The sequence below is a fragment of the Phocoena sinus genome, chromosome 15 (assembly GCF_008692025.1).
Source record: "Phocoena sinus isolate mPhoSin1 chromosome 15, mPhoSin1.pri, whole genome shotgun sequence".
Classification (NCBI taxonomy): domain Eukaryota; kingdom Metazoa; phylum Chordata; class Mammalia; order Artiodactyla; family Phocoenidae; genus Phocoena; species Phocoena sinus.
In genome coordinates, this window is record NC_045777.1 from 31,921,994 (window position 1) to 31,931,592 (window position 9,599).

At 45.3% G+C, this 9,599-nt stretch overlaps 1 protein-coding gene across 1 annotated transcript; it reads right to left on the reverse strand.

The window, feature by feature from the left end:
* Nucleotides 1–1,258: 1,258 nt before the first annotated feature.
* Nucleotides 1,259–8,613, reverse strand: PROKR2 (prokineticin receptor 2). The gene is made up of 2 exons (XM_032606596.1): nt 8,156–8,613; nt 1,259–1,955 (listed from the first exon to the last, which is right to left on the reverse strand). The coding sequence occupies exons 1-2, from the start codon at nt 8,611–8,613 to the stop codon at nt 1,259–1,261; spliced, it is 1,155 nt and encodes a 384-aa protein (XP_032462487.1).
* Nucleotides 8,614–9,599: the final 986 nt, after the last annotated feature.

The window sequence follows — 9,599 nt, forward strand, 5'->3', positions numbered from 1 at the left end:
GACTGCACTGAGAAGAGTTCAGGGATCACTGGTCCATAGACTAAGGATGAAAAAGTGGGAGTGTTTCTCCATAATAAGCCACAGTGGATGGGGTCCAAACAAATCATTCAATATCTCTTATCCATTCTCATCACTTGTATAGTTGAAAAGCACTTTTACAAACTATGACCTCAGTGGGCTTGCCCAACAGTCCTGTAAGGCAGGCAGAGAAAATATTTTCATCATCTTTGTTTCGTTGAACAAAACTGAGATGCAGAGACAGTAAACATCTAGGTCACATGAGTTAGGACTTGAACCCAGGTCTTTTTTTTTTTTTTTTTTTTTTTGAACCCAGGTCTTTGGATTCCAAGTAGAGATCATCTTTGCAAGAGAGGGTGTGTTCTAGAAAAGTGGCCCAGGCCTTAGCAAAATGGCCACACAGATTACGTTCATTGCCAGTGGCAAACTCCACCCCTTTCTCTGTCCCCTTACTCACTGACACTAGAGCTGCTGACATCCTTCACATTAAGGTTTCAGGAACTGGATGTGCTCCTCATTTCAGGATTGTCTGTCTTCACCCAAAAGAATGATGAGTTTTCAAGCATCAGTGGAAAAGAAAATTTTTTGGTTCTTTCCTTTGAAATTACACCATTATAGATAACCAATGACCTGGTTATGAGAAAAATTCTTTTCTGGCAGCCAGAATCCTAGAGAATATTCTAGGGAGGTCATAAGATCTGGGTGGGAAAGCTCAGTGTGATGGTGTGAATTGTCTTCCCATGAGGCTGTAAACCCCACACTCTAATTCACCCTTTTATCTCCATTGTGCTGCATTCTGTAGGCTTTGACTTTCCTGCACTGGCCAGATATAAAATGAGGGAAGATGAAGAATGAGTCTAGATAACCGTCTGTGGCCTCTGTTTGACCACCTAAATATCTGGATATAGCTTAATGACTCCAATGGCTTCTGCCATTTCATTTTGCTATTTAAATATTTTTGCACAGTAGGTAATCAGTAAATGTCAGCTCCTGTTGCCCTTATCTAATCTCGCTGGTGTGGTTGTGCACACAGTAGGTGTTGAGCAGCTATCAGTAAATGTCAGCTGCTGTGGTTTGTGTCTAGTTGCATCACATTTTATGACTCCAGAAGCATCCAGCTCCTTGAGAGCAGTGAGGTGTGAACAGTTGCCCTTTCCCCAAGCAGTCTGTGAACTTGGTTATTGGTGAATTGTGCTCTAAGTACTGGCTTTTGGGTTTTCAATTACGAAACACCAGTGGGTCACTTCAGCCTGATACAGTCCACTTCTTCCGTGGCCAGCAGGCCGCTGGCTTTGAGGTCATGGTCAGCGCTGGACTTGCTCCCGCCATGGGAGGGCCGCCAGTGGAGCAGCAGCATCTTCTTGAAGTACTTCATGGTGTTGTTCTTGACGGCCACGAAGCAAACGGTGTTGATCATGCTGTTGCTCATGGCGATGCACTCGACGACATAAAAAGCTGTGAGGTAGTGCTTCTCCTTCACGAATACAGTGGGGAAGAAGTCGCGCACGATGGTGAAGCCGTAGAAAGGCGCCCAGCACAGCACGTAGGCCGTGAGGATGCACATGAGCACCAGCACCGTCTTCCGGCGGCAGCGCAGCCGCTTCCGGATCTGTTCCGTCTGGAAACCAGGGACTGCCTTGAACCAGAGCTCCCGGGAGATCCTGGCGTAGCACAGGGTCATGGTGACCACCGGGCCCAGGAACTCGATGCTGAAGATGAAGAGGAAGTAGGATTTATAGTAGAGCTGCTGGTCCACTGGCCAGATCTGGCCGCAGAAGATCTTTTCCTGGTGTTTGACAATAAAGAGGACGGTTTCCGTTGTGAAGTAGGCTGATGGGATGGCGATGAGAATGGATACGATCCAGACCAAAGCGATCAGGAAGGAGGCTGTTTGATAATTCATCCATGGTTTCAAGGGGTGAACGATAGCGAGATATCTGGTGGGGGAGGGAAGCTATCAGTAATAATGATGTGTGCTTGTAATCATTATTGGTTTTTAACTAACGCAAACACCCACAGTAGCAGACAAAATGGCACAATGACCCCACGTACCTAATTGTCCAGCATCAACGTGCTTCATCTTATTTTAGCAACATCATTTGGCATTTGGAGGAGAGGAGTGATTTAGTGTAAACAGCACAGGATTTGGGTCAAACAGACAGAATAAATCTTGGCTGGAGTGAATCACTCAGTCTCTCTGAGATTCGTCTCCTCAGGTGCAACATGAAATAAAATGACACCTACCTTGCAGGGCTGCTGTGAATATTAAATATTATAATGTTTGTGAAATGCTTGGCATGTACTAGGTGTGGCATGTACATGTGGCCTATCATGATTATAAGTCCTATTGATACCACCTTGGCTTTCCAGCTTGCCATTCTGCCTAAGAACATAATTCTTTCAAAACCCTTCAATCTGAATATCTTCTGGTGTAGAGGTGAAAGAAGAGCTGTGGACTAGGAATTTTTCTCTCCTCCCCTCAGGTGTCATCCCGCATTACAGAGCAGGAGTGGACTAAGGGTAGAATCTGAGGAATCTAGTGAGATGTAAATGACTTGCCCAAGCTCACTTGGTGCAGGGAACAGAATCCAGGCTCCTGATACAAAACTTTTACACCCAACTCCCTGGGCTGTCTCAAGCTCAGGTGAGAAGGTGTGTAAAGTTGCCTTGACACCATAAAGCAGCACACAGCATAAAACTTTTATCCTGCTCTTTCCAATGAGCAACGCTGCCTGGGAAAAAGGTTGGAGCCCTTAGTGGGAAATGAGCTCATTTGTGTAGGTTGAATACCTTCTTTCCAGAAAAACCTAACAACATCTATTTAGGTAATTTAGTGCCCTGGAATCATTCCTGTGCATTTTATGGAGTGAGAGGAAGAGGTGGTGGAGGAAGGTGGAGGAAGAGGTGGTGGAGGAAGGTGGAGGAAGAAAAGAGGCATGAGGGGTAGGGAAGAAACAAAACAACCTTGGAAATCAATATGTACCTCTTACCTGGAGCTTGAGTCAGGTTATGACCAAGAGCAGGAAGCCACCCGTAGAAATTCTATCCAATTTACCCTTCTATTGTAACAAGACCCTTTGGTCACCTTTCCAAGTTTCTGACTTGACCAAGAAGGCCTTCTGCCATGTTATTTCTGTCTGTCCCTGACAATATGTCTGTCATAAGATTGTCTTATTGGCTCTTGCCTTCCCCTTGCCCACTGGCAGCTCTGACTCTATAGACTTTAATTAGGAGATCACATGGCAGCCTGGCTCTCCCCAGCTTGCAGCTTTCTGAAGACATGAGATAAAGTTGCATCCCATCCCAACCAGTGGCTACACCCTAGCTGTATATATTAATAAGCAGTGCTTACTGGAGTTCTTCACTCATCCACGGGACCCAGCTTTTCCAAGTTAACCTGCGTGACTTGCCTGGGTAGCGCAAGGCTCACAGGGCTGGAGATTGGGACAAATGGGCTAGCCAATCTTTCACTGGGGCAGGGATATCTCACAATCACTGTCTCTCTGTGATACTGAGTGTATCAGCTTCCTGTTGCTGCTGTAACAAATTACCACAAACTCAGTGGCTTAAACAACACAAATTAATTATCTTACAGTTTTGGAGGTCAGAAGTCTGACATGTGTCTCACTGGGCTAAAATCAAGGTGTTGGTAGGACCGTGTTCCTTTCTGGAGGCTCTGAGGGGAAAATCTCATTTGTTTCTTATCTAGCGCTGCCTGCATTCCTTGGCTTAGGGCCCCCTTTCATGTTCAAAGCCACCAGTGACCAGTCAAGCCCTTCCCACAACACATCACTCTGACACTGACTTTTCTGCCTCCTTCTTGCCCATCTAAGGACCATTGTGATTACACTGGGCCCACCTGGATAATCCAGTCTCATGTCCTTATTTTATGATCAGCTAATTAGCAACCTTAATTCCATCTGCTATCTTAATTCCCCTTAGGTATAACGTATTCTGGGGATTAGGATGTGGATATCTTGGGGCGTCATTATTCTGCCTATCATACTGAGTCCAAAGTCCTTAGATAATGCAGAACTAATTCAAGACTTAATAACTCTCTCAGTCTGGTTCTTGCATGAAAAGTATCTCAGTAACCAATGCCAAAGAGAACTTCCACAGCCCTGCTTAATCTGTTGTCGACTCCTAAATTCTAATTCCTTATCCTATAGGATGCTCCAAAATTCAGAATTGTCATCAGCTAAATAATAAAATAAAGAACACTGGCCTAGGCATTATTCAGAAGCCCTGAATTTCAGCTGTGCACCTAAATTCTTGAATAAATTAATTATGCTCCTGGGACTTAGTTTCTTCATCTGTGAAAGGGAGATAAAAATAACTTTACAGACAACCTTGCAGGCTTTTTGAAAGATTCTATTTGAGAAGGTAAATGTACATAAAGCATGGTGGAAGCTATAATACTTTGTTTAAACCCATTTTTTCCCATGACTCGTTCATTGGCAAGAGGCATATCTGCAGTCTTTGTTGCCATCTATCTGCTTGGATGTGTGCTTCTTGAGGTCAACACTCTTTTTCTGGGTTCTCTATGACTTCAAATATCATCCCTTCTAGGCCCTCTGCACATGAACCTTGCTCTTCTGCTGCTACCTGTGTCAGGGTTTGCAGGTTTATCTAATTCTGAGTAGGATGTGGTCCCCATGCCTACAGATACAAGCCCTTTATTTAATATTAGTGTCATCTCAGCAAAAGTGAGAGTTTGGCCATCATTCATCTTTCTTATCATTTTGCCTTATTTTGCAGTTGGTTTGAAACTGAGTGAGAAAGAGGGGTGCTATTTATTTATTAGGGTCCTGGATTGTAAGGGCTGAAATTCCATATGCTGCTTTGACATCTACAGGGCCCCAAAAGCCTAGCTGTGAGTTCCTCTGTTTTCACCAGATATATCCCTCCACCCAGTGAGAAACTCTCTTGTCCTGCTAGTTCCTCTATCAGTGGGAATAGCTGCACCCCCAATCCTCAACCTAATGGGTTTCACCTCCCTGCCAGTTGGCAAAATCATTCAAACAAGTCAATCACATCCTCCCATGGGAGGCAAGGGTCACCTCAGCCTCTTGTCACTATAGATCCTGCTGCTCACATCCCCTGCTGGTTCATTCTATTCCCAAGCACAGCTCCCACGTGACCCTGCCTGGTGTGCAATGTCCTCCTCCCCTGGGCTGGCAGTATATGAGACCAGCCAAGTGCTTTCACCCTCATTGTTCTAGTTTGAGGTGTTGTGTGTTCAGTTATCTACTACTATTGGTGCTGGAGAGTCCTGCATTCATCAACTGGGTGAATAGGAGGTGGTCAGAATAGCACACTTGAATTGCAATGCCTTCCTCATGAAGCATTCCCAGACTGCATCACTAACATAATCATCTGTCTTTCTCTGAGTTACTCTTCACTTATCACTAGATTATTCTAGTTTTTGTGTGGAAGAAAAGCTCCCTGAGGTCAAAGACTGTGTCTTCTACTACTTTATGTTTCCATACGCATAGGTTGGGCACACAGTAGAACCCAGCAACCTGTAGATCTACCAGGTTGTAGCAGATGCTGTTGGTGCCCCTCTATTATCCCTTTGCTTTTATCACTTCACTGTATGCTTGTCCACTGCCACCTGCTAACACCTGCATTTCTTTGTTGGAAGGCCTTCTCTGGCTTCCAGAGTCCTCTTGGTAACTTGCACAGAATTTCCAGAGTGGCCCTCACAAATGACTTATGAGGGTTGGTGTATAAATATCCTAGTTCCCTCCCACCCTCTCACTCCTGGGAGAACTCTGAGGTGTGATCTACACCAGCTCCAAGAGTTCTGTGGCAGGAATAAGCATCAGCTGTGCACAGTGGAAACTTGTTCAATAACACAGCTTGTATTGACTGCCTTCCCTTGACTGCCTCATTTCCAATCTCCCTATAGGTTCTTACTGAGGGTTACCTGCACATGAATCCTTGCCTCAGGGTATATTTTAGGGGTAAACCACACTAAGGCACAGGTTTGAGGCTCTGCACTAAGCACTATGGAAACATGAAGATAGGAGTGGTTATTATGCTTAAAACACAATGTCCTTTGGAAAAGACCATCTGTGTCCCCAGACACAGCATGAGATTAAAAGACAGATTGGCATCAGATTACAAAGACTCTGCGGTGCTAGACTCAGGATTTGGCATGTGTTCTATAGGCATCGAAACTTTTGGAGGTTTTGTAAGGAATGAGATATATTAGAAAGACTCTTCAGTGGTGATATTCTGGTGCTTAATATGGATGAGTATAGATTCCAAGGGACAGTCAGGGGCTCCTGAAGGGGTGAAGAGACAAGTTAGAGGAGCATTATGATGGTCCAGCCATGACTTGCCAAGAGATGAAGCTGGAGGGACTATTGCCAGGACCTGGGGTAGGGGTGTGTGGGTGGCAGTAGAACAGGGAGAAAGGAAAAGAATGATGGTAGTATCTCCTGCTTGGGTGACTGGGAGATGGTGGAATGGCTGACAGAGCTGGAAGCTGACTGAGGCAGAGCTGGTTTGGGGTGGAAAATGAACCACTCTGTATTGTAACAGAATGGTTGCTTCCTGAGAATCTCCCATGTTACAAAAGAAAGAAGAAACAAGAAAGAAAGAAAGAAAAGAAAGAAAGAAAGAAAGAAAGAAAGAAAGAAAGAAAGAAACAGAGAGAGAAAGAGAAAGAAAGAAAGAAAAGAAAGAAAGAAAGAAAAAAGAAAGGAAGGAAGGAAGAAAGAAGGAAAGAAAGAAAGAAAAAAGATATAAAGAAAGAAAGAAAGAAAGAGAAAGAAAAACCCCACAACTACATTAGGAAGACAAAGGTTTCAATGGAACAAAGGTGATGAGAACAGTGGTAACTCACTTGAGTAAACATCAGAATCATTCAGGGCTGGGTAAAATGCAGATGCCTAGGCCCTAGCTCAGGGGATTCCCATTCAGTAGGGGCCCAGGAATCTGACTTTGTACTATTGTACCAAACATACTTTGTATCATTTCCCCTGGAGAATTTTGTGCATTTGGTTGATAGGTAAGTTTCATAAACACTGGGTTCAGAGCTTACGAGCCTCAAAGTTGTGATAACAAAATTGTTTTTTCTTGCAGGAATTAAGTTATAAATAGGAAGATGCCTCTTATACCTGTATGTGTATTATATTCATAAATGAAAAATAATCACTGGGTTGATTAAAAAGGACCACAGACCTAAATAGCACTGAGAATAAGGGAAAAACTGGAGTTGAAAGGAGATAAAAGGGAAAAAGATGATTAAAAACACATCATCAAAATGAGCATAACTCACAATGGTGGACCAAGAAGATGTGACACAAATTGCCCCCCTCAAACAGAGCCACTGGTAGTCCAGTGCTGGCCTACAGCTATTTACATAAATAAAACATGTATCAGATTTGTCTGAAGCTGCTATTAGAAATTTTACTTTATAAATTTACAATAGATCAAGGACTTACAGAACATCTCATGCAAATATATGCAAATAAGCACATGGATGTATGCAAAAAAGAAAGGCAAGAATGTCCTTCCCTCTTTTTTGCAACTAAACCCTGTAATCTTATTTTAAAATCAGCTCTGCTACAAAGTCACCAAAAACAAGAGTACATACTGTATGATTCCATTTTTACGAAGTTAAAAAATAGGCAAAACTAAACTATGATGCTAGAAATCAGATCAGTGGTTGCCTGGGATGGGAGGAATGACTGGTAAGGGGCACAAGGAAACATTCTAGGGGATGGAAATGTTCTATATCTTTGGGTAGTGATTACAGGAAAAACTTCGCACATGCTATCTTGACTTGAAGCTGCCTTGGCTAACCTAGTTAATGTGGCTTCTAAGTAGTAACCTGCCTAAAATGCTGCTTTTGCTTTTGTGTTTGGTGAGGTTCATGGTTATATGACATGCCTGTATCTGAAGCAGATGTGGTGTATGGGGGCATGGCCCAGAGCTGGGAGGCTCAGGAGCCTCACTCTTGTCCACATTTGGGAGAACATGAGCCACAACTGGAGAAACCAAGTCTCCTTTTGCCTCGATAGATGGGCACGCATTTGAATCTGGAGTAAGGCCAACGTTTAGAGCTGAAGTGAGGAAAGAGGCAACCTGGGCCACCTCCATGTTTACCCCTACCCAACATCCTCACCTGTCGATAGCGATGGCCAGCAGGGCATTGGTGGAGACATAGAGTGAGACGGTACGCAGGTAGTTGACAGAGGCACAGAGCACATGGCCGTGCTTCCAGGAGAGCTGGCGCACCACATAGTAGTCCATCTCGAAGGGACAGCAGACAATGGCCACCAGGAAGTCGGAGATGGCCAGGTTAGCAATGAGCAGGTTGGTGAGGTTGCGCAGCTTCTTATAGCGGGCAAGGGCAGTGATAAAGACAAAATTGCCAATGCCACAAATCAGCATGATGCCCACAAGTGCCACCCCGATAATGATCTTGGCTGCAAAGAAGGTGTGAGTCTTGGTCATATCCTCATCCTCATCTAGAGGGAGGTCATAATCACCATAACTGAAGTTGAAGGGGAGGGAGGAGGCATGGTCTTGGGGTATACTGAAGTTAGCTGCAAAACTAGTGTTTCCATTCTGGGCTGCCATGGTGAAGTTTGCCAGTGAGTGGTATGCAGGAGTCTCCGCGGTCTGAGTACTCTGAGCTGGGGGTCCAGACCCTCTGCTTTCATGAGGTCAGAGATCTTAGCACCCTGCGCACATCTGTGGGGAGTCAAGACGCCATCATGGATCCTGGAAGGAGACACAACCAGTTGATAAAATATAGGAGAACACCTGGTAGCATCCTCCCAGAGTCCCCCCAGGTATAGGCAAAATGTAGGAGAACACCTGGTAGCATCCTCCCAGAGTTCTCCCAGGTATAGGCCAACCAGATGCAGTGTCTAACCCACAGACAGAACTACCCACGGCACAGAGGGTTTCCGGAAATTGGGAAACCCTCTATTGGCTATTGAGAGGGACTGGGCATGGGATGGACTGGACTCCCCAGAGACACCCAAGAAGAATGTGTATCTTTGCCCTTTGTCCAGGGACCAGGACCAGTTTGACTGACCAGTCCCCCTCCCCCCAGCAGCCCCCATAGGGGTCTTCTGTAAGTTTTTCCCAGCTGCTCAGGCAGCTGACCCAGGACTCTATGGCAGTCACAACACTGTGCCAGCTGTTGGCCAGGGACAGTGAAGCCAGAGGATGGTGATACAGCAGGGTCCTTCCCCCAAAGCAGGGACTGCTCCCTCTGTCCTGGCCAGTCCACAGACTTGGAAATCACCATTTTCACATGGATAGGCTGAGTCAACTTGGGCCAGTGATTTATGCTCTCTGAATCCCAGTTTTCCTGTAAACCAAATTCCTGTTGCCTAGCCCAGGGCCTGGCACAGAGTAGGGGCTGGATAGGAATCTGCTGAAGGAATGAATGAGGATCCTGACCAGGACTCTGCAGGTGGAGGGGCCTGTGGGTGAGAGGGAAATCTGCTGTGCTACTGGGCCGCTCTAGAAAGAAGTCCTCTGTCTGCTCCCCTTCCCTGTCTCCACACTTTTGAGCTGTCCCTTCACCAGGCCCCCAGCTCTCCTTCCAGAAT